The sequence below is a fragment of the Malaclemys terrapin genome, chromosome 1, assembly GCF_027887155.1.
Source record: "Malaclemys terrapin pileata isolate rMalTer1 chromosome 1, rMalTer1.hap1, whole genome shotgun sequence".
Lineage (NCBI taxonomy): Eukaryota > Metazoa > Chordata > Testudines > Emydidae > Malaclemys > Malaclemys terrapin.
This window is the reverse complement of record NC_071505.1, coordinates 196427651-196453417: the sequence shown is the minus strand read 5'-3', so window position 1 is coordinate 196453417 and position 25767 is coordinate 196427651. Positions and strand designations below refer to the sequence as shown.

The 25767-nt window shown below is 41.1% G+C and overlaps 1 protein-coding gene across 3 annotated transcripts in view; it reads right to left on the bottom strand.

The window, feature by feature from the left end:
* SLC37A1 (solute carrier family 37 member 1) overlaps positions 1-25767 on the bottom strand; it is a 59505-nt gene that overhangs the window by 11605 nt on the left and 22133 nt on the right. For all 3 annotated transcript variants that reach the window (XM_054004940.1, XM_054004929.1, XM_054004951.1), the window contains exons 9-14: positions 24984-25021; positions 10097-10228; positions 7036-7126; positions 5486-5548; positions 3115-3200; positions 2002-2050 (exon numbers count right to left, since the gene is read on the bottom strand). In XM_054004940.1, coding sequence (XP_053860915.1) covers positions 2002-2050; positions 3115-3200; positions 5486-5548; positions 7036-7126; positions 10097-10228; positions 24984-25021 — 459 coding nt within the window. The remainder of the gene's footprint in view (positions 1-2001; positions 2051-3114; positions 3201-5485; positions 5549-7035; positions 7127-10096; positions 10229-24983; positions 25022-25767) is intronic.

The window sequence follows — 25767 nt, the reverse complement described above, 5'->3', positions numbered from 1 at the left end:
ATGCAAAAAGAAAAGCCCCTTATCACAGCCTCAGGGAGGCAAGAGCATTTTCGTTGATGCATGCTGTTCTGTCAGTTTTTCTTGATTAAATTCCCTCTGTCCCATCTCAACTCAGTCATGCTTATGGCACCCAGAGATGTATCCTTGTAACAATGATTCTAGTCTGCAATGAGCCAGAGAGTAGGACTCCCAACACCCTTAAACACAGTTATCCGACAGTGTACATTTTGAGGCACTGGGTCAGCTCAGAGGTGCATTCTCCTTACAATTACATGCCTCTATTTGAGCTTCCTTACAGAAATATTTGACCATCTAATTCCTAATAATTCTCTACACACTATCAGTATGCTTCAGTCCCCAATCCACTCGAGGAATATTTTTCCTGACCCCTAAAAATGCAAACTCACAAAGATATTGTTCATTTAAAATAGAATTGCAAATAGTTTCCAGAACAGTCCTGGCTACTGAGTTCCCAGGATAATTTTTGTGGTTTTATAAATACATTTCCTGTTTTCCCCTAGTGTTTTTCTCCCCCAGTTGAAAGACTCGAGCAAAAAGGGAAAATGGTGAAAGTGGGTGTACAACATACAAATGTATAAGCTAAAACTGCACAAGACTTTTTAAAAAAGTCTAAGATGCTATAGTGGTTACTTATAACAATAATAGGTACAACATTTGCAGAGAGAAGTGTGATTTTTAAGTAAATTATGCTCCTTTCTGCTTTCAAAAGGAGATCAAACTGTTCCCATTAATTCAAGAGTATTTTATTGTCTTTGGATTTCCTTATCTCCTTCCCCCCACAAAGGCTCTCAAGATTCATCAGTGTTTGAGGCTGAGAGGAATGAACTCTACTCCTACTTTTAATCTGCCTTTCTGTAAGTCAAACAATAGCTCAGATCACACTTCCAACCACTCTGTGCATGATTCTCATCCTCCTGAGTGGAAGGGACACCATCCTCCCCTTCCTAAGGCATCGTCCTCCTTCCAGTCCCACAGAGAGTCCCTGGAAGTAGTGACACAGCTTGGAGGAGGTGTTAGCTAGCAGAAGTCCTTAAGTGGAAGGGAACCCTCATTTAAGGGGGGGGGGGAATCACGGGGGCAGCAAGGCAATGGAAGGTCCTGGGAGTGTGACTCCAGTTCAGCTGCACTGCCAGGGAATTTGATGGGGAGCTCTGGGGGGCAAATACAGGCTTCCACGCAGCACATGCATGTGAGACTCCTCCAGCTTTGGGGGTAGGCCCTAGAGAACATCCCCCTCCAACAGAATGGCTGGGGAGAAACTCTGCAAGGGGAGCCACACAGAGATCTCCTCCCCCTCAGCCTATTCTGTCAGACTGCCCCTTTTGTGGTACAATCTGCTAGATGCAATTCAGAGCTGGTCAAAAATGGTCAAACAAAGGGTCCCCCCCCTTCAAAAAAGTGTCTTTTTTCAAAATTGGAATTTTTTTGGTGAAAATGTCTTAGTTTTGTGTGTGCGTCTGTCTGTCTCTCAGATTTCCTCCCTCCCCTTTACCAGCAGTGAAATGGATAAAAGTGGGGATGAGGTGAAGGAGAAGAGAAACTCAAAAAGCAAAAACAAAACATTTAAACCAAAAAGTTTTTCCAATTTTTTTTTATGAAACAAATTGAATAGAGGAAAAATATCATTTCTTTTTGAAACCCCTGAAATAAAAAGGGCTTTGAATTTTCCAATTTTTTGTGGAAGAGGTTTTCCATGTTTCGACCAGCTCTAATGTAATCATTTTTCCTATGGCCTGAAATGAAATTACTGTGCTACCGAAATGCTGTCCTCTGCCCTTTTATTTCAGGTGGTTCATGGCCTCTAAAGAGGCTAAGCAGAAATCCAACTGACTTCAATGGGAGCTCCAGGTGTTCAACACCTCTGAAAAGCAGACAATTAGTTTCTAGACTTTTTCCCCAGAAAAATCAGTGTGAATGGAACAAAAGTAAAAGAAAATCAAGTCCAGTTAAAAGCAGGCAGAATGTAATTTAAGTTCTCACCTATGGTAGCTTCTAGGCCCATTTTACTGATTGCAGAGAACATGTATAGCTGTAATGGATATGAATGGGTAAACATTTAAGTAGTAAAAACAGAAGAATAAGGTTTGATTCTGATCTCACGCTTTCACCAGCATAAATTCCCACTGAAGTGGAATGAGAGGAAGTTAAGGCCCCTGCTCTTCACAGAATTGTAGGTTTTCACACACACACACAAATCTCCTTAATGTCACAACATGAAAAATACTAGTTATCTTTGTGATGAAAAGTTGTTTGTTATTTTTGGTGCTGGAGTCCCCTGGCATGGAAATCACCGTCAATTTCCCCATGAGGTTGCTTGTCTCATAGAAAGAGCTAATTAATATGACCATAATTTTTTAACCTGTCACTTTCAAATAAAGCATAGCACAGAGTTCTGCTGATTCTGGCAAGATCAGTATATGCATTGTAGACATACAGTATAAAAGTCACACTGCACATATGTGGCAGCCAGATTCCTAATATTAACAGACCTGGCAATTTTGATTATTTGGTGGTTGTTGGAAATCAAAAAGACAAATCACTTGCCCAATTCTGATTCAGAATTGAATAACTGAGTAAAAGGATTCAGAGGGGTGGCCGTGTTAGTCTGGATCAATAAAAACAGCGAGGAGTCCTTGTAGCACCTTAGAGACTAACAAATTTATTTGGGCATAAGCTTTCGTGGGATATAACTCACTTCATCAGATGCCTTACCAAGTGCGGGAAGGGGGTCAGTGCTAACGAGGCCAATTCAGTTAGGGTGGATGTGGCCCATTCCCAACAGTTGACAAGAAGGTGTGAGTTTCAACAGAGGGAAAATTATTATTTATAGTGACTGCTGTCAAAGCCAGCTGAATGTGACAATTTTTCATAGAGTCCTGTAGCATATGACGTGCTAAAGAATGGCATATTTAATTTATTAAAACCAGCCCAAACCTCTGTGTTGGCTCTTGTGCGGAGACTTTTCAGAGCAACTTTCAGCCTGGGGTGAATGGTCAGAGATTGCTGAGAACAGGAATCTCTAATGGAAATGCTCACAAAACCTCACCCAGTCGCACAAAAGGGCACAACTAAAATAAGGAGAGTAGCTCTTACGGCAGGTGCTGCTAGTAGTAACATCATTCCACAGGTTGAAGCCCTTTTTTCTAATCTATCTGATATCATGCCTGCCAAAATGCCACCTGAAAAAAAAGAGACATTAAAGAACAAAAAGGTTATTTCATGAGCATTTTATGCACTATAATTGGACATATATTTCCCCAAAGTTACAGCAATCCAGTGTAATTGTTGTAAAGGTACACTTCTATTATAAACACACACACATAGAGCATACGACTGAAAATCTAGTTTGAGTTAGTAGCTTTATTATGATCATCTATGCCACAAATGATTAGATTGAGCTGGACAACCGCGACGGGTACTGTAGTCTGCCTCATTGTCTCCTTCTCAGGCATCTGTACACCCAGGATGATGTAATTGGAGGGGACATCTAGGGTATGGCTACACTGTGTCATTAGTAAAGTGGCTCGCCAGTATTTTCCACCTGGTGTTTTGGAACCCAACTGCGTCAAACCAGCTTCTGGGGTTGAACCAATGAATTAAGGCCTCCGTCTCCTCTGGAGGAAGAATAAGCCTAGCCTCAACATGTAGGATGTTATAGTCTGACCATGACAAAAGAGCCATCATCATAAACCCTGTGTCCAATCTGATTTCAAGTGTAAGATCCAGAGGTATGCCACCCACATTTACTGAGCCACAAATCACATGGTAGGGTTACCAGAAGCCACCCTGTGTCTGCTTTCAGTTTAATACTGGATACATCCTTTGGCTACCCTGGCAAGGATGCAATAGGGGTTCCATCTTGTCTCCTCATGCTGCCCTGCCTGCCTGTCTCCTCCTGTTGCCTCTTGTCCTGTACCTAAATTGTAAGCTCTCTAGGAAAGGGGCCTCCTTTTTGTTCTTTGTTTGTCCAGTGCCTCGCACAACGGGGCTGTAAATTCATGACTAGGGTTCCTGGGTGCTACTGCTATACAAAATGAAACAATAATAATAAATCCATTTCTCATCAAGGAGTTAAACCCAGAAAATAGGAGCCTGCATCAGGGAAAGAAAAGACCCATGGATCGATATTCTGGTAAGCATGTGGATGGCAGGAGAAATAACTCCCAAATTACAGATAAATACTTTTGAACTGCTCTTTACTATTCCATTTGACCCAATTATTATAGCCCTTTTGCAATAATTTTCCAAGTGCACTTTTGTTTTCCCAACTCTTCCATACTCTACTACCCCCCCTCCCTCTTCCCTCTTTTCAAAGGGTAACCCTCACAGCAAAATGCCCAGCTATATATATATCGCACTGACACATCTGGGTCCCCATCAAGCTCTGCAAGTAGCTAAGTTGGTGGCTTGGATTTGCAGTGGAGCGAGATTTGTGTTTAGACTGCTGAATAAAATCTCTATTTTTTGGGTGTTAACTAGGCTTGGTCTACACTTAAAAGAAGTCAGGAGTATGAGCAAGCCCACATCCGATTGACATAGCTATGTCAACATAACCCCCAGTGTAGACACAGTTATGTCAATGGAAGAATGCTTCAGTTGACATAGAATAATAGAATCTTAGGACTGGAAGGAACATCGAGAGGTCATCTAGTCCAGTCCCCTGCCCTCATGGCAGGACTAGGTATTATCATAGCTACTGTTATTCAGGGAGGTGGTGTTCTTAAAGTGATGGAAAAACTCCTTCTGTCAATATAGGGTCCCTCTACACTACAGGGTTATGCCACCATAACTACAGCCATGCAGCCACACTGGTATAGTCTCTAACACGGAGATACAACTACCTATGCTTGCTTTAAATTGCATGGTGTGAAATTCACTTCTCCTGCACAGAGCCTGAGTGGAGAGGAGTAGTGCAGGTGAAACTCAGGGCCAAGCTGGAGCAGTGGCTGCAACCCCTTTCTGTCACTTACTCAGTGTACTGGGGCCATTAGATCTACATAACTCTGGATCCAGTGAAACCTCCTCCAGCTTATCCCAATCACTGCCCTGGAGACCCCTTCTGTGGCACATTGGGCAGAGGAACTGCAAAATTGGTGTAGTGCTGCTATGCCAGGGTGAGGACAAGATACCTTTTTGGGTCAGGGATGTGGTGACAGACGGGAAGAGAGGGGTAAAGGGACAGAGACAGAAGTTTCTATGACACTAGGATCCTCCAATCTTTCTTGCACCAGGATCACATAAGGGGCTATGGATTTATTCCCCTAGACCTGCTACTTAGGCTGGTCACATGGCATAGGATTTGGCTGTAAGGGCCCCATCCTGCTCCCACGGGAGCCAATTTTGCCATTTTCTGGTGGATGCAAGATCAAACCCCAATTTCTTAGTAAAAGAGTAAAACAGAACAGCTATGTGTGCTACAGATTTCCTAACCTAGGTCTGATTAATAATAGTGTGTTAAACTTACCAAAGATTCCACCCACATCGAACAATGTAGAAAGATCCCCAGCTCTTTTCGCATCAAGATGCTCTAACAATAAAAGCAGAATAAATCGGATTAGAATAGCCTCTCACTTCAAAACTATGCGAAATTTCTTCATTTTATTCAGATCCATATGTAAAGCCTGGTCCACAGACCGCTTTTGCCCCAGAATAATTATGTTAGTTAGTGGTGTGATTTTTTTACCCATCTAGTTACAACCAGTACAACTTAGTGTGGGTGCAGTTATACTGGTATAAAGGTGCCTTACACCAGAATGACTTATTTACAAGAATAAGCTTTACTGGTATAAATAATTGTATACTGATAGAACTCTGTCCACGCTAGAGGGGCTCATACCACTTGAGTTAAAGTGGTAAAACTTGTGTGTACACAAGAATTTTCTGGTTCATTAGCAACAGTCTTAAAAATAATCAGAGCACCACACTACTAACAAGTACCAATAAGTAATGCTGCTTTGTTTCAGAAACATGTTTGGTACAAATTAAGGCCACAGAGGGAGCCTAATCCTGAAGCCCTTACTTATGTGACCAGTATCACTGGCTGGCTAGATTGTGTTGGTTAAACGCAGCCTGGAGCAAAGAACAGTGCAAAGCTGCAATGCCCCAGGAGCAGAAGGAGGCAGAATGACTCCGTGAACTCCCCAGCATGCAAAGGGACACCTCTGCAACTGGATTATAAACCATACGCAACAAAGACCATGTCTTTGCATGTGTTTGCACAGTGCCTAGCACCGCGGGACATCTGAGTGCTACTGCAACACAGGGTGGGATATTCAAAAGCACCTATGGGAGTTAGATGCCCAACGCCTCTAATGTTCATATAATAAAACTAATTATATTGTTTTAAACATAAAAAAAAAAACTTATTAGCTAATCGTCTCCCTTCATCAAACCTATTAGCACAGAAGTACTGGTTACTAGGAGGGCATACTGTGGCCTGTCAAAGGATGTAGAGAGTGTCCCTCCTGCACACACTTCCCTACAGGCATTCTGCCTGCCTGTCTCTTCTGGTTTTGAGGCTGTGGATTTAAAAGCCAGAGGATAGCCCAAAGAATATGAACTTCTTGGGGCAGCATGCCTTCCTCTATGTTCTGTATGGCACAAAGCACAGTGATAGTGATGATCTAATAAAATAAATAAATAGTAGAAATAAAGTAATTCCTTTGTGCAACTTATTAAGCTCTTTGGGATCCATCAGGATATAAGGCACCATTATAAATATATGATTATTATAGGGTTTATTTAATTAAATATTTTTGGCTGGTTCTCAAGAGCGAAAGACATCACACAGACTTGCAATTTTCAGAGAGAAATCAGATTCTTATTTTTGTGGTCGCTATCTCTTAACTCTCAGTACGTATCATTGACATATATAATAAACGGCAGTCTTTCAACTCTACTAGGGCAACCGTAGCTTAAAACAAAAGCAGTAATGTTTATTTTCACGTGACTAGGCTCATCATAGTTCATGACACTCTCTAACTAAACACTTGTTTTCCTCCCACAGATACTTACCTACGTTTGTGATATAGAGCGGAAGCCAGAAAAGGAAAGTGTAACTGACTAGTTTAGCAAACAACAAACAGAGAGAGAATTCTATGACTCCCTAAGGAAAGAAAAGAAAAAAGAAGAATAAGGTTAGTACCTAGACATGCATTATTGTTGTTTCTTTGCTTCTGTTAAACCACACCATGCAAGCAATCGCCAAATGGCATCTTAAGCCTTTCTGTCTCAGGAATTTCTCTCTTGAGACTTCCTGTTCTGGAAGCATGAAGCTTATGATCAAAGCAGATTGCAGTATTTTACTTGTATATCTTCTTCTCTCCATGTAACTGTAACCAGAAACCAGAATACTAATAAGGACAGATAGAGCTTATAACCGCTTCAGAGATCGACAGTGATTTTCTGTCATGTTACATTATCTTCCCTTTTATAGAACTGATCTGGGTGCACACTGTTGCGACCTGGGGGTGTTTTCCCATCAACTTAAATTGCACCAGGATTTCACCAATGGTATTTATTTCTTCAAAAATCCACACAGCCCGTATGGGGTACATGGTTTCAAAGAGGTGCCTAGTTAGGACTCAGCACAGTAAAAGTGGGTGCTTATTTAACATACAAGTCTCAGTATTCTTTTACCCTATTGCCTTAGCTGAGAATTCTATGTAAGGTTAAGTTATTATAAAATACAGCTGAAGTGTATTTGACTGCCACATAAACCTGTTCCTGTCAATCCTTCCCCCACCATTTGCCATCTTCTGGCAGCAGTTTGGGGTTTTACACAGTTTTAAGTCCTTGCTGTTATGCTACTCCTGCAAGTATCAATATGGATTGCTGGAGATTTGCCCCACCACCACCACCACATTCATGCTTTCCCATCCCCCTCAACACACTCCCTCCCCCACTCACACCTTGTTGTATTTAAAGTGTTATTCATTCCCACCACCAAGTGACGGGAGAAGTGAAAGGGGAAGACTCGAGGAGAAGGCAGAAGAGGATATTTTAGATACATATCACCTTGCTGTTGCAGGATCAGGTACTGGGTAGAATCTAAGGGTACAGGAGGGTAGCATATAGTGCCAGGAGCTCTTTCCTACATTCACACCGGCCCAATATCAGTTCCAGCTGGAATTCATTTGTGTTTCCCTGAGCAGAGCTATTACCCTGAATTCAAACAAACTCCTCCTTTCCTTTTATCCAGGAGCCTGAAAGTTTGAGTGGTAAGATGCTCCCCTACATAAGCCATAAACTGTGCTTTCAAATTAGGAGCTTTTGAAAATGACAATTATCATTTATGAACCTACTAGTGATGGAAGTCATCTGCCTGAAGAAGTGATGCCATTTGTGACACCGGCCCAAATTAAATCCTACTGTAAGCAGGTACAACTGTACTGACTTCCGTGGCGTTATAGCCCGCTTGTACCAGGATAGAGCACGGTCCACTGACTCTATGGAAGATGTAGATAGGAGACTAGGTAGGAGTTTCCATCATATTTTAACAATTGTTGAATTAATTTTTCAATTTAACACTTAAACAACATAGGCAGCCAATTAATGCAGGGAAGCCCTGGTGTAATCAAGTGCTAATCAATGTTATTAATATTCCATAATGTACATCAATACAACTACTCCAAATATGAGGACAAATACACATACAACAGGGGTAATGGGCTATAGAATATTATATTATATACCAAATTCATATAGCTCAACTTCAGACTTCCACTTCATACCCACCCACCAAAAAGCAAAACCAAAACACAGCTGACAAAAAAAGCACACACATTGAAGTTCAGCTTGCTCATACTGGATGAAGAGTTCATCCCACTTAAGGAGATCACAGAATTGCAGAACCACTGGGACTAAAGCTGGTCAGAAATCAGAACTTTTGTCCGGCAGGAAATTCTGATATTTCAACATTGTTTTTTGCCTCAAAACCAGGATGAAAAGTCAAAATTGCTACATTTTTCAGGGAATGAAAAGTTCCAAAAAATTTCTATTTGGAAACATTTTGTTTCAGTTTGACATTGAACTGCATCTGCCTGAGCTGCCAGTGCCTCCTAGGAATTGTAGTTCAGATGCCTCATGCCCCCGTTCTCCTCTATGAGCCAGGTTCCCCAGCAAAAACTGCATCTCCCATGATACACTATGGCAGTTCAGCCAGAGGGAAGACCAAAGAGCATCATGAGAGATGTGGGCTAGCTGAGAGGCCCAACTCAGAGAGCAGAATGAGGAAGACCTGAATTACAACTTCAGTGAAGTACCACGGTAGCTCAGGTGGATGCAGATTAAAATTGAAGTGACTCAAAATATTTTGATTCTGTTCAATAAATGGAAATATTTTGATTCAGGTCAACCCTACCCCAACAATTTTTTTTTTCAATTTTCCATTGTGAAAAATGTCAAGAAAAATCAGTAATTTTGTGAAAACTACCTTTTTTCATTAACCCCTTCCCGCAAATTAGATAGAAAATTCCAACCAGCTCTAACTGGGACTAGTCAGTTACCTGAGGTTTCAAGGAGCATAAGAAGAGGTGATATGAAAGGACAGTTCTGTCGCCTCCGCAGAAGAGGCTGTAGGTATTTCAGCTACTCCCCCTCCATCCCTGACAATTCAAGGTTGCCTCTCTGATCCCCTTAGTTCTCTCCCCTCATACATAAATATTGTCCCATTATGTTAATAATGTCATCATACTCTTGGGTTCTGAAGTGTGTGAGTGCTAGCTATACAGCTTAAAACTCCAAGAGCAGGTTTAAACTTGCACTCACTAGTTTTTTGTATGTTTGTAAATTCAAATATGTGATTTATTAATATATTCAGTTGGCTTCTTTGAGCCAAATATTCCCTTTTTCTGTATCCTCTCTTCTTCTGAATAGGACACCCACTTTGTCTTATACCATAGACCCCCTGATTCCCGACATCCAGTTAAAACTCAACAGGACTGAATAAAATACCAGTTTTGAGATGGGAAAACCAACTTTGTCCACTTCTCCATTTAAACTGTATAAAAATCAGAATCCTGTCGGATAAAACCCAAGTCAATGTACAGTGGATAAGACTAATGCATGTACTCACAGGTATTCGCAAAGCACCTATGAAGCTTATAGCTGACATTCTAGTTCCACCTTCCCCATTGACTGCCACGTTATGGTTCAGTGGCACTGTGAAGTTCTCTCTGTCAGGAAGCAAACACTGCATCGCTGGATCCTACATACAGTTTCCCACCACCACAAAAAGAAAAGTAAATACATTAAAATGTATGTAGTAAACAACCAAGTCATTCACATGTCTTATGACTTTACTTTCTGTACTTCAGAAAGTGATTCACGGATTCTGAAATCTTTGTGAAAAAAGCACTATTTTTTAGGGCAGCGTGCATTTACTTCTGGAGTCAAAGCACTACAGTATCTGTATTGTGAGGAGATTTCAAATTGCAAAACCACTACACATCATAGCGTGTCCTGAACAGAACCCAGCTATTGGAAATTGACTTATTTCTTCTACTTTTCAATGGCTTCTCCCCATCCACCATTCAAATGTGGTCTCACTGGTTGGAGTTGAAAACACTTCTTGGTTAACATACTGAAGATATCACGGACATTACCTGGCTTCTATATAAATATTAAGCTGATTTTTCAGAATTTCTGTCTCTTGTGTCTTCACATTCATCAGTTTAAGTAGGGATCATTTGTACTGTTCAGGTATGTATAGCATATGCTTAGTTTTAAAAGACTCATGAGTTTGTTTTGTTCCTGACCTCTAGTTTTCAGTCTTACTCATTCATGCAGTGACACCTATGAATTAGATCAATATTATTGAAGGGCTAGATTCTGATGTTTTACACTGAGTAGTACTGTGACAGTCAGCAGCGACTCCCCCCCCCAACCCTTTAACAGCTAGCAGCCGTTATGGCAGCCAGAGGCCATTAGGGGGAAGCAGACACCTCAAGTACACAGTAGCCTGAACTTTTCAACTGTCTTCCCTTTCAAGGCCTTGAGGTAGTTGGAGCTGGTCCCAAATTGGTTTTCACGGACCAGATAGCAGAAGTACAGGGTCTGTTAACCACCAATCAAATGTTAACACGACCAGGGCCTGTGTTTGAGTGTATAAAAGATCTTTGGCTTTTGTATGAGTTAGAGTTTTTGTACCAAGGTGCAAAGCTCTCCTTTCTTTTGCAGAATAAAGCAACCTTTTCGTTATCCCTGTCTAGCTGTTATTGGCTCTCAGCTAGGCGGACCCGACATTTCGGTAACAGTTTCTGGCGACCCAGATGGGACCCTCCTAGCTCGGACATTGGACTCTGGACGGCTGCGGCGAACTAGGAACGGCGCCAACGGGGTGCTTAGCCCCTTTTCCTCACTTCACCGCAGCCCCTGCGGTTTGTGCTCCAATAAGGTGAGCCCTAATAGGATAAGAAAACACTATCTGACTCTGGTTCTGTTCTGGTTAACCGGTTAATAAATTTCTGTCTTATTCGCTTGGGTGTTAGGTGTGTGGGCGGAACGGAGCTTCTCGTTCGTAATTCCTCAGGGTGGAAGCCATAGCATGCGAGGAAGCCCTGAGGTCAGATTGAGATTCTTCTGTCCCGTCCCCTGTAACAGTCGGGGTAAGCAGAGATTTCTGGATTAGACTGTAATTCCCTCCACCTTTCTGTCTAATTCTCAGTTTGAGTGTCAGAAGGGGGATGGGTGGGTCTCAGAGGAAACCCGCTAAGGATAGCCCTTTGGATTATATGTTAAGTAAATGGCCTTTACCCGGTGTTCAGAAAAGAATGTCAAAGAGACGCTTGTTGCAGCTTTGCACCCAGGATTGGCCAGCCCTGGGCACTGATTGGCCCGAATCCGGATCTTTTGACATTCCGACTTACTTAACTCCCTTGCACCTGGTACTGGAAAACCAGACATCGGGACAAATGGATTATTGGTTTTTGTGGGATCTGTGTTTTATAAGTTTGAGATGAATTGGTATTGTTTAAAGTTGCAAAAACCGAGAATACTTTTGCCAGACACGGGAAACTAATGTTGTTTAATATGGTATTTAGCCTTTAATCCTTAAGGTGACAATGCTTTACAAGATTTAAAATGTTTTAAATAAAGACCAAAGGTTGTGGCTGCTGCAGGGTAGTCAAAGCCAGGAGAATAAAAGATTTGAATTTGTTTTTGGGTAACAAAATAGCAGATGAAAGATCTGGTAAAGAGAGAAGGACAGTGCCTCTGGCTCTATGTGGTCGAACTGTCTTACTAGGGGTGCATGGAGATTTTGTAAGCACAAAAGAAATAGTTACACCTTGTGTAAAAATTGATGTGGCTAGTGTTGTGGAAATTGAATTGTTTGAAAGCAGAAGTTAGAAGTAAAAGGCAATCAAAAGCCTGGGAAAGTTAATTGTGTCCCTTTTTAAGTAAGAATCTTTAAGCTGTGGATAGCTTTGGATCTGGAAGCAAGCCAGAAAGCATCTGTATTAATGCAATTTTCTATCTAATAAGGTAGAAGCCACTGAAACCTGGGCTGCCTATGAAACAAATACAAGGAAATATGGGGTAATTCTGTTTTGCCTAAAATCAACAAGAGTATGTGTATATAAAGGAAATATTTTAAGCAATGACTGACTGCCCAAAAGGGGTAGACCTCTGTTCTTCTGTCTTTCAGATCATCAGAGAAAACGGATGCCAGCTGAATAGCATTCAACGTACCATGCATTTACTGGCACAATAGGAATTATTTTTGTGTTCTATGTCCTGTCGTGTGGTGTTTGTCTTGTGGCCAAAATTGTTGTTAAAATTTGCATACCAACAGTCTTTGGAAGCAAGGACATGGAAGGTTAACCCATTCCCCATATTGCCCATGGGATCCTTCTGGCTACCTCAGATTTCTAGCCAGAGGGCTGGGGAGGGAGGAAAGCTATTGGACACCTGAGGTTGTACCGAGTGAACTCCTCAAAGGTGGGTGTGCTTGTCCTGGTTTGTTGCTCCAAAGCTCTGTAATAAAGTTATTTTACTGGAAGGGTGTATATAGCATACATTGAATAATAAGACTAATGTACTGTATAATGGCAATGTGTATGTGTTCATTGTTTGGAAAAGGTGTATGAGTGAAGAGTGGAAGTTTCCTTTGTAGGTTAAAAGAACCCAAGAAGGGGAGAAGGAAAAAGAACAGAACGAGTTAACTGGGGAAAAAAAAATAGCTAGCAAGCTCAGTCCAAAGATAAGATGCTGGCCCCATCCAAGGACACTGCCCACAGCTAAGACTTGGCTGACAGCCAAGAAAAGGGGGGCCTGAATGTGCCCAAGCACTATGAGATCTGCAAAACACTGCCTGGCATTAATGAAGTGTGTTAGGTTTCTTTTCTCACAGATAAAAGAAGTGCTATCCAAAGACCCTAGCAGCCCTGCCGTTCATTGAAACAAGGAGACTGAGTCTATGTAAAGATCCACCAAGAAAGACTGCTTTGGCTCCATGCTGGAAAGGCCCTTTCCAAGTCCTGTTAACCACCAACATTGCTGTGAAGTGCCAAGGACTGCCTACCTGGACCCATGCTTTTCACTGTAAAAAGACCCCTCCACCTCGGGAGGACTCTCCGACTGATAAGCCTATTTCTCCTTCTAGCTCTGCTGTGCCTTCTGGACAGCAGGAAAAAGGAAAAAAGACAAGGTGAAGTGCTAGTAACCTCTCCCCTGTCCACTGACAGACCTACTGTACCTTTGAATTTTTTTTAGAAGACGCAAAACCATTACAGGGTGATGTGCTAGTAACCTCTCCCCTGTATGATGCTGAACCATGACTGTTTCAGGAAAAAAGAGAAGAAGGAACATTTGCTCCATTGAAACCACCAAAGTCCAGGGATTCCTGCCTACAAGAGACATTAAGAACTGAAAAAACAAAGAATTATACACTGGCAGGAAGAAACTTGTAGGACCCATGCTTGGGAATGTGGTATAGTACTACACCAAAGAGAAATGTATTAGGATATCAATGGACTGTGATTAATACTACACTAGGGACTGTTACATTTTCATTACCCTTATCCAGTTTCCAGATCACCTCTACATACCCAAATTGCTCACAGGGGACTGCCATTAGATTAGCACACAGAGGGCTTGGGTTATTTCCTCTAGAAAGAAAAGTGACTTGACCAGATCCCTATGGGATGGGGCCAATAGTGCAGCAGCAGTTTGGAATATTTTTAAGAACCAAGAACATGATGAGAAATTGGGGCAATTAGAAAAGGCTTATTTCTGGGGCACAGCTAAACCAGGTACAGGCTGGAATTGGTGAGTTACATGTTATCTCCGCCCTTAGTTCTATGACCCAGAAGTTGTTGACAGAAATGGCATTGAATATCACTAAGGCTGGGAAGGCATTGCAGTGGGATCTAGCATGTTCAGGCTTGGCCCACTGCCCTTACAGACACATCAGGAGTACCATCTGATCTGTGGCCATGGAGACATACTTGGAGACTTTCTGGGTGGAAGTGTGAACGTTCTCAATGCTCCTTCCAAGCATATGGACCGATTAGGGGGGGTTGGGCTCCCACATACCGAATCCCGCCAGGTCCATGGAGAGGATGCATGTGGAATTGGGTAATTCACCGAGATATCTGGAAAATTAAACTACCGCCGATGCCCTGGTGGACTTGGCAACCGCATAGAGAAAACTAAGGCAGATGGTTCTCCAGAACCGCTTGGTTCTAGATATCTTTCCCTCCAGCTTGATCACAAATTGCACAATGGGCCTGACAATTTGGGTTTGTCAGGCCCGAAGGAGGGACTGTGACAGTCAGCAGCGACCCCCCCCCGCCCCCAACAGCTAGCAGCAGTTATGGCAGCCAGTGGCCATTAGGGGGAAGCAGACACCTCAAGTACACAGTAGCCTGAACTTTTCAACTGTCTTCCCTTTCAAGGCCTTGCGGTAGTTGGAGCTGGTCCCAAACTGGTTTTCACTGACCAGATAGCAGAAGTACAGGGTCTGTTAACCACCAATCAAATGTTAACATGACCAGGGCCTGTGTTTGAATGTATAAAAGATCTTTGGCTTTTGTATGAGTTAGAGTTTTTGTACCAAGGTGCAAAGGTCTCTTTTCTTCTGCAGAATAAAGCAACCTTTTCCTTATCCCTGTCTGGCTGTTATTGGCTCTCAGCTAGGCGGACCCGACATTCCGGTAACAGTACCTTACTCCACCTGACTTCAATAGCAGTGACACCAATTGCAGGGAGTGGGGAGAAGTGAGAGCAAATCCCTCCCTCCCCCCATGCTTTTTGCACTTGCCCAAAGTTCCATAGGCCACGGAGCAGGGGGGCCATGGCCCAAGTATCTTTAAGCAGCTGTCTCATACTAAACAAATACAGCTGCTGCCAGAGCGGTCTGGACTAACACCCCAGCTGCGTAGTCACATTGCCACTAAAGGTTGACCTGGCCTCCCCTCTGTACAAATGGGGTGGCCAGGCCACATTTCAGTGAATGGTGTTGCAACCTGGAGCATAGGGTTACCACGCCACTGAAATTTTGGAGGAGCGGCGGGGTGAAATGATGCAGTGATCTGGCGTACCAGGACCCTGTTCCTGTACAGCAGAGTGCAGGGGAGCCCACCGAGAACTCAAACTGGCTCAAGCACCATGTGGTAAGAGAGATGGACACTCCCTGGGTGAGGGAAACCTGGGGTCCCTTCAGGAGGAGGCAGTGGGGAAGGGACCATAATTTGATCATCCTCCCTTGGAAGTATCTATCTGATTTGGCACCTCTGTTCAACAGTGCTGTTGGGATAAAGTACTATTCAATATGAGTAGGGACTGGAATCCATGTCTAAGTGTGTGAAGCCAATTATCCAGAGATTACATTGAACCAAAACCTCTCACGTGCTCCCCCCGACTCTTGAGGAAGTTCAAACCTAAATCCAAGATTCACCACTCACTCCCATGCATGGTGGCAGAAATTTTGGATACAAAGCTGTCAAGGTCCATCAAAACTATTTTGCCAGCTTGTAAAAATGATAGGTTCAGTAGTTGTAGCAACCCAGTATTTCACGTGTACCCTATGGCACTGTCACCCTCTAAGATGACCTAGCAATGCTTCTCTTTTTAGCTGCAAGACGATTTTAATGTATGTTCACCCTTCTCCTAACCATCACACATCTACATTAAATCTTGGTGAAGAGCTTAATACTACCATGTTTATTTGAATTTAAGCTTGGAAAGGTAAATTGGTACATTATTCCACCCCCCGTACTTGTGCGGTAGATGGAAAGTGTCTGATTAATATTAAACAAACTGACATGGAGAACAGATGTTACAGCTTAAAAATGATGGAACAGATTTGAAAATGACACTTTCTATTGAGTGATTTTGAAATAATCCGATTTATACTTTTGTTTTATTTTAAATGGCAACAAATTAGCAGTAGACACTTAATTTCAGTTTTTAATCTTTGAATAACTGAAACACCATTGATACTTTAGTTTAACATTTGCAATTCAAGCTATCAATCCCAAACACAAAACAAAAAAATTGGTCAAAATCCCTTCAGTCATTATTCAGGAAAACTTCCTATTGACTTCCACAGGAGCGTTGCTTGAATAAGGGCAGAGTAAACCCTGCAGGATACCTGTAAGCACAATAGCCTGATTGGAATTGTCTGAGTAAATGCTGCTCATTTCTCAGACAGGTGACTCTAAGCTTACTAATGCAAAGAGATGATAATTCTGAAGTGGAAGTTCCCAATACACAACACATATCACCTCTCTTAGCAATTCAAGTTGGAGATATATATCAATATCTTGGAGGTAAGTGCTAGACTGAGCTAGATAAGGAAAAAGCAATTTGAGCTTGGCAGGGATAACACTTTTCAGCTTTGTCAGTGAGAGTGAACAGACATATGGTACACTCCTGAGCTCTGGGGAAGGATTTATTATTGCTCAATAGTGTATAATTTTAAGAGGCCAACCTGACATGACAGGTAATGTATCTAGAAACACATTCTGCTTTTATTTGTTGCATATATTGAATATTATTTTTCTTGTTATAGTGTTTAGAGTGGTCAGCTAAGAATCAGTCAGAGCTGCCAATCTAGTATGCTAGGAATTGACTAGTTCTAAAACCACTGAACATCTGCTGTTTGTACAGGCAGCAAGAAGCAGAACTATGATAACCTTAGCTTAGCTATAGTGTAGCCATTGTAAAAAATATATTCAACTCCACGTTTACAAGAGCAAGATTAGATACAGTTATCCTCAACTGGAGGGGGAAAGGGCAAGGTCTCAAAAACAGAGAGAGCATTTTTTGCCTGGTTATTTCTCACCATTATGAACAACTAACACAGATAGCAAAGAAAACACACATTAACTCTGACAGATTTGACAGCAAGCACCCCAGTGCTGCTCAGCCAGTGTCCGTCTGTCATGATCAAGATGGAACACCTCTCAGGATAAAGTCTCCTTATCCATTCAGTCTATAGCCTCTCTGCCACTCTTGGCACCTTAGAGACTAACAAATTTATTAGAGCATAAGCTTTCGTGGACTACAGCCCACTTCTTCGGATGCATATAGAATGGAACATATATTGAGGAGATATATATACACACATACAGAGAGTATAAACAGGTGGGAGTTGTCTTAATTAATTGGCCTCTCAGAGTTGGTAAGACAACTCCCACCTGTTTATGCTCTCTGTATGTGTGTATATATATCTCCTCAATATATGTTCCATTCTATATGCATCCGAAGAAGTGGGCTGTAGTCCACGAAAGCTTATGCTCTAATAAATTTGTTAGTCTCTAAGGTGCCACAAGTACTCCTGTTCTTCTTTTTGCGGATACAGACTAACATGGCTGCTACTCTGAAATCTGCCACTCTTGTTGTCAGTTTGTGCAATTACTGAGAATTATGATTAGAGCTGGCAGAGCAAATTACAGCCAACAGTTTATTTTCAAATTTCAGCTCTTTGTGTTTATGAATTGTCCAAAAACAGCTTATGAGATTCAAGACTCTTGCCATTATTTTAAAATTATTCAGAGCATAATACTGGCAAGTAACATCTGGGCTGCAGGTTGTACTCAAACAGTTCACTGTAGACAGTGAATATACTTAGTTCAGAATGGTTTGGTTAATTTTGATTGAACACATAGGTGACAAGTAGAACTGGTTGAAGTACGGTGTGTGGAAAGTTTTCCTACCTAAAAAATATGACTTTGCAATTGAAACTGAATTTTTGGGGGAGAAAATAATCAATTCTGAGAAACAAATTTCAATTTTTACCACAGGAAGATGTGAAAACAAAAGTGGTTAGATTCACATCAACATTTTGAAATGAAACAAAGATTTTTGTTTTGTTCTGGTCACAAGATATTTCTTTTCTCTGAAGGGACAAATCCAGAATCTGTTTTCTGGTGTGAATACCAGTACTCATTTACAAATGTAAAGTTTGGTCCTGTCAATAACTTCTAATAGATTAAAATCCTTTCTGTTTCCATGAATATTCCTGCAAGTAAACTCACTGGCCACTGGGGGGAGCAAACACAGTGGGAGCAATTTAAGAATGAGTAATCTCAAAATTTTTGGCAGTATTTACCCAGGGGTAGTTTTTTTTCTATGTTTCTCCCCACAGAGAATTAGATGAAAACTACTCTCATTTTAAAAAAAAGTCTATATGACAAACAAGCAACCAAGTAACCTGTAGAAAACCTTTAAAAAATGGTCCTCGGGTGATATTCAGAGCTGTACTTCACCAAGGAAATGGGATGTTACATTGTCCAGTATCATGAATACTATACTTAGACTGCACTCAGTTCTCATTTTCAGAAGGATTGTTTTTGCAAACAAATGGCCTGCAAAGTTCAGTAAATAAGTATGTACAATGGGGAGAGAGAATAACTCTATTCCTTTTCTATATAGATGTTCTCAGCATGGAGGGTGGGAAGAGGTGCCTCCCAACCCAGAGTGTTCAGTCTCCATGCTGAAGTCCAACCGCTCAAAAAGTTACATATTATGCACACAAATAACTAACCATTTCCCAAAAAGTCAGAGGGCTAAACTGTGGCCAATGCCTGCACAGAAGGGAGAGAGAGCATGGACTCTGCCTTCCATGGGAGGTCCACGTAATGGACCTCCAGAATCAGAAGTCCCTGCACTCAGGGGAGTGCAGGCGCCGCTAACAAGTTGCTTCCTCTGCCAGCAACAAGACAAAAGTGGAGAAGGCAGAATCATGCCTTTGAAGAGAAGTGGGTTTTTTACCCACAGAAGCTTATGCCCAAATAAATCTGTTAGTCTTTAAGGTGCCACCGGACTCCTTGTTGTTTTTGTGAATACAGACTAACACGGCTACCCTTCTGATACTTGAAATCATGCCTTTGTTTCTCCACCCCACAAACCAGGAGAGCTTGTTAGCTATGTGATAGGGTCTATTCGGCACAGTAATAGGATGTAGCAAATTACTCCTCTCCCGCAGGGAGCTCCAGGAGACATTTTGTTCCCCTGGAGTGGTTCAGCTGCACATCAAGCCTTATTACAGGCTCTGCCTACCAGGCATAACTCAGGCCTTAGAATGAAAGGAGGAACATGTAAAATAGCTGCTCATCAGTAAGGGCTTGGTCCAGAGTCCTTGGAACTCAGTGGAAAGACTCACATAGACTTTAATGGGCTTTGGATAACACCAAAGAAACAAAACCAGCTGTGTTGTCCCTTAATATGATGTGGAGGAAATGGTCTCTCCTCTACTCATTAGTGAATAATCAAATACATTCCCTTGTAATAGATCATAAGAACATAAGAATGGCCCTACTGGGTCAGACCAAGGGTCCATCTAGCCCAGTATCCTGTCTTCTGACAGTGGTCAGTGCCAGGTGCCCCAAAGGGAATGAGCAGAACAGGTAATCATCAAGTGATCCATCCCCTGTCGCTCATTCCCAGCTTCTGGCAAACAGAGGGTAAGGACACCGTCCCTGCCCATCCTGGCTAATAGCCATTGATGGACCTATCCTCCATGGATTTATCTAGCTCTTTTTTGAACCTTGTTCTTATGTTCTTGGCCTTCATAGTATATTTAGTAAACAAAGGGCTGCAGAGTGAAAGGTACTTGAGTTTTGGTTATTTGTGCCTCGTAGTGTACAGCACATTACTCTGCTCTCCTAAATGAAACTCAGGGATGCGATTATTGCAGAAATTGGTCACAACTACAAATGTTGGGATCCGAAGGTCTCCCAAATTTGGGGATGTTTTTGATCCAGGCTATCGGTTTATGCTCATCCCCTTATCACTACTGTGAATTTTGCTCACATTGCTCTCGCATCTCTTCCCCTTCTTTTAAAATTAAATTTTCATTCTGAAGAACTCAAAGTGTACCACAGAACTGATGCAACTGGTTTTGTAGGCGAGGACAATAGGGCACAGAAGTTGTTAAATATGTCATTGTTTTTAAGAAGCAGTAAATCTCCAGCCGAAAGCAAAAAACACTAAGGGGACACTACAGAAGAAATTAAGGGAAAGATTTTCATATGCATAAAGGGCAGTCAGTCACCTAGCTGTCTTTTGTGTCTTTGAAAAATCTCCCCCTAAAACACTGTTTACAGTAAGTTGAAATATTTTTATATTTATATTTTTCTATAAGATCTTTAGCAGATTGAAACATTCATGGGTAAAGCCATTTTCATTGGAAAGATTATATCTGAGCTTAGAAAATCTAACATACAATTTTAACTTAAGAAATTTCATTTTACCTGAAGATTGTTGGTTTCTTTAAGATTTAAGGTTGGCTTATGGACTCTAAATTTATTTGTACCATTCATGTAGGACTTTGAGCTCTGAAAAACAATTTAAAAAAGCACTACCTTAAAGAAGTCACTGATGCTAGAAGTAGGGTTAGACCCTACTTTTACATACCAAAGATCTATGTTCATCACACCTCAGATGCAAAGCCAAGTGGAAAAACTTATGGTTTGATGACTGTACATTCTAGTTATTTTAAATTCAGGTGGAGTTCTGTGAATCTTGCAAAATGTGAAAGAGAAGACACTTTTATATATTCTCATTTCAAATTGTGCTGTACATAGGAGCGGCACAGGAAATTCAGATTTTGAGCTCATTCTACTTAATGACTTTGACATTTTTCACTACAAAATCCACATTTTGTAACAATACTTTAATCACAATTCGACTTCCTAAACTGATCCATTTATTTCAGAGGCTGCTATTAAGGAACAATTTCTCTCCTCCTCCCTCCCCATTGAAGATAAAGGTTTCTCACATTCTCATATAAAATATTCATTCTAGCTGTTTGAGCACAGGAAGGGGGCACCACGGTTATAGTTGTTGTCTTTGGGGTCTTCCTTCCCCCGCCCCCCCGAGGATCTGATCCTATCTATCCTCTGTGGGCTCCCCAGGCCCCCAACTGGAACAGATCTAAAATAGTTGCTTTCCTGTAAATATAGCCATTCATTTGCATGCACAGTTGCACATCAATGCATGCTGAAATTGCATTATTTGAAATATGTCACCATATGACACTTTATCTAAAAATATTTGCCATTGATATGAAGTGTGTGGGTTGGGTAGCTTACATGTAAACCTTAAATGTATATTCACCACCAGGTAGAGAGAACATGGGGCTGTGTTCAGTTGCGTATAACATTAGAGGAGCAGAGGGAGGCACTAAACTTTACTAAGTGCCTTAGTACATCCTGAATGCTATGTAAAAAATAAATATAGTCAGAAAAGCATGCCCTGTCCATATCTGAAGTCTTAATTTAAAAGGAAATATACACAAAATTTGCCCCAGATAAAGTGTATGGATGCATATTTTTAGTTCTTTACTTGTTCATTCCTCCAGTACAGAAAATTTATGGAGAGATGAGGATAAATTATGTATAATCCATAAAAGGTAAAGTGCAGTCAAAGATTGAAGTAATCATCCTTGATGGGCCAAAGTCCAAAAACAAGGGTTCTGCAAAATACATACTAGAAATGGTCTTACTGAAAAGAAGAGTCGTTTTGGGAAGTGAATTACAATGATCTAGCAGAAAGAAAATCTATTATCTGAGGAAAGACCAGCTATATCTTTATCTAAAGGTTAAGAAGAGAAAAAGTGGAAGACTTTTTTTTCATTTCACTGTTTAAATGCAATATACTCTGGTAAAGAGGAAATGTCTGGAGATGAGGACTAGACTGAGAGGCTACATATTAAATATTTACACTTTATCTTCTGGAGAGAAGTAAGAAGTTGAAAAGTATGGAGTCTTCCAGATACGGAAGAACTTTACCACAAGAATTTTTAAAAGAACTGATATTTCCACAGAAAGGAAAAGCCATGTTAAAAGAGTTCTTAGAACAAAAGAATTTCAACGTGTTCATACGTATTGATCAATTGGGACTACAAGCTGCAGGGTTGCAAGAGCAGTGAACGAGAGATTAGATTAGAAGCAATGAAAAAGAAGATACCAAATCTTCACATAATTTTTACATTTCTTTCCCTATTACAAATGCCACTAAACCTGCCCTCTACTGTCATTTATCAAATTCCTTTATTGCAGATTGCATAGACTGCTTGAATTACAGCACTTGTGGAGAGTAGATCTCTGTGGAAAGGTTAGACAAAGACTCCACTTCTGGCATTTACACCAGAATCTGAAATATTTTGAAACATATTTCACATTACACAAACCAAGGTAAAATGGCCAAAGCACTTAAGTGCACCTTCTATTTTGGGAATTGTTGAAAAACTTAATTTAAAATGAAATTATTTTCATGAGTGTGTTTCCAGTTAGAACTCCTTTTTTAACACAGCAAAGCCAGATACAAGTGACAATGGGTATCCTGAGAAATCTGTGGAGAAAGTCGGAGTTAAGGGTTTTAGGTTCTGTTCCAGTCTCTGCCACTGACTTGGGAGGAAAAATGATCAATTTTTGAATAGCTTGTAATTTACAGTGTAGTCACTTAAAAGCATGGAGGGACCTGGGCATCCTGTGAGGCTTCAAATTATGGAGGATATGAAAAAAAAAAAATCACCAGACCAGCTCACAGATGGTGCCTTAGATTTACTCTCTCTGAGGAACTACTCCTCATGGTAACTTTTAAAGTTTGTATTGCTTCACCTGCAATTAGAAGATTGTCTCTGCTCTGCTTAGATTCAAATATACTCTTGAATTATTATTTACAAAAATGTTTTAAAAATTTTCAAGGGGACCCATGCCGCATGGGAATTTGCTTCTCAGAAGGACTGAAAACAAAGTGGCATCTAGAATTTTATGCCTTCCTGCAAAATTCTGCAGCTAGTCTAACAGGGCCAAGGTTTTTGTTTCAAGTGATGGCACTGTCTGTTTATTGTGCTAATACCGTAGCTGTATCCTTTCAGTTGTCATTCAGCTACACTTCAGCAACAAGATTTGTTAATCAATATTCTATTAATTGGTTTAACTTCTACAAATTAATCCTGTGGTGAATACAGAAGGAGAGTGCACTGAAGTTAACAGGAGTTGAAGGTACTCTGTACTTTTCGGACCTCAAATTTTAAATTTGAGGTATTCCCACATTCAAACATCATGTGACTTCCTAGGATTTACTGAACTCTTGGCAAGTTTTGCATTCTGGAGCTATTTCTGAGTGAAGTCTAGGAGAGAAATGTCTTTAAAACCTCCTATGGGATTGCAAATAAGAATCTGTGGGAGGGAGTGATGCTTTATGCTCCAGAGAGCAAGGTTTCCATGGAAACAGTAGGTCAAATGCATCAGACAATGAGGCTGGGTGTGAGGCAATTATCTTGCTGATGTTCATGAGAAGTCAATGACCTCTTGTTTTTGGGGGGGGTGGCTGCAAGAAAACAAATCCTCAATTGCCTTTTTTTTTTTTTTTTGGTTCAATAGCATCAAGACAGATATAGCTGAAAGTCATTTTTTTCTTTCATGTCAGCTTTTGGTAAGGCAGAAAAGCAATATGCTGTGCAGAGCTCTTTAACAATGCTTTTCAGTAACAGCGCACTGAAGTGAATGGAATACATTTACCTCAGCAAAGCTTAGTGGCAAATTCTGAGATCGATCTTTCTTTCTAGTAACTGTATGAAGTGATTGAAACATTCACCAAGATGTTTCTCAATAGGTAGCAAATAAATACTTAAGAAAAATATCTTCCAGCTCAAAGTGTCTATGAGTCATTTAACTTCAATCCAGTAATAGATTTGCTTGTATTTAAAAAATGCGAAAGAATTAAACAGAAAATATAGACAGTACAGTATTTTCTGAAATGAGGTGACCAAAATATGTGATAAAGCCAAAAACATGTGCTTGAGACAATGGCAATTAAAATGATCAGAAACTTTATATCAGGAGAGATTGAAAATATTAAAGATTATGTCCTTTAGAGAGGAGAATAGTAAGAGGATAAGAGAAAGCAGTACAAGAAATAATACATGCTACAGAGAAGGCCAATCTACCCTAAATTACCATAGAAGAACAAGACTGCATGCAAAATTAAGAAAATCAATATATTCAAAACAGACACAGGACATTTTCTTTCAATGTACAATTCATCTTTGGGACTTACTGCCAAAAGATATCATTAAGGCAAATGATATAGACCCAAATCATTCCTTACCCCAGTGAAATCTGGGGGCAGGAGAAAATACATCTACATGAGGATCCCGTTGTGGAGATCTTCCCCCTCACACTGTTCCTTATGCTAATTTAAACAAAATAAAAAAATCAATTTTAAATTAAAAAAAAAATCAACTTTACTCAAAATTCCTCCCTCCGGAGCAAACCGCATGAATAATACTTGAATTCCACTACAAAACCAACACACTACATTATCACAAGCCCTACCACCAAGCTTAATTCATTTCCCTGACAGGTATTACAGCCCCTCGTTGTTCAAATGTATACCAGAAGGCTAGTTTCATACTATAAACTACCAAATGTTGTCCTATTTATCCATTAAAAAAAATAAAAGTAACATGAAATATAACAATAAATATTACAATAATGTTCACTTACACTGGATGGTTTGCAAGAGTAACTTAAATCTTTAGGGTCTGAAATACAACAAAACACCAGTTAATCAAACATAAGGAATCATTCTCCTAAAACCCTGCTGATATTAATGCCTGGTCTGCAGTTAGAAAAGTTGCTATAATGGTATAACTATGCCTGATAAGGGTATGATTTTTTTTACTGATGCAGTTATACTGGTATAAGCCTTAGCACAGCTGCAGTACACTGGTATACAGATGCCTTATATTGGTAGAGTTTATTTTGCTCCCTGAGCCGGCATAAGCTACTTTTGTATAAGCACTTCTATACTGATATAATTGCCTCCACACTGCATGCATGCGCACAGGTGCATATTCTTGCTACTTTAAACCATAATTAAAACAGTAAAACTTTCTGGTATAGTCTAGCCCAGACGTGGGCAAACTATGGCCCGCAGGACCGTTCTGCCCGGCCCCTGAGCCTCTGGCTGGGGAGCCTAGTCCCAGCCACTCCCCCGCTGTCCCCCTTTCACCGCAGCCACGCCGGCCACCCTCTGGCCTACCGCTCCCAGTGGGCAGCGTGGGGAGAGTAGCTGGCTCTGGCCGGGGGGGTTGGGGAGCGGGGGAGTTGGGTAAGAGAGAGGAGGGTTCTGAGGGGCAGTCAGGGAGGAGGGGACGGTTGGATGGGGCAGAGGTTCTGGGGGGGCAGTCAGGGGATGGGGAACAGGGAGGGTTGGGAGTGGGAGTCCCGGGGGGCCTGTCAGGGGACAGGGAGCAGGGGATGTTGGATAAGGGGGTGGGATCCTGGG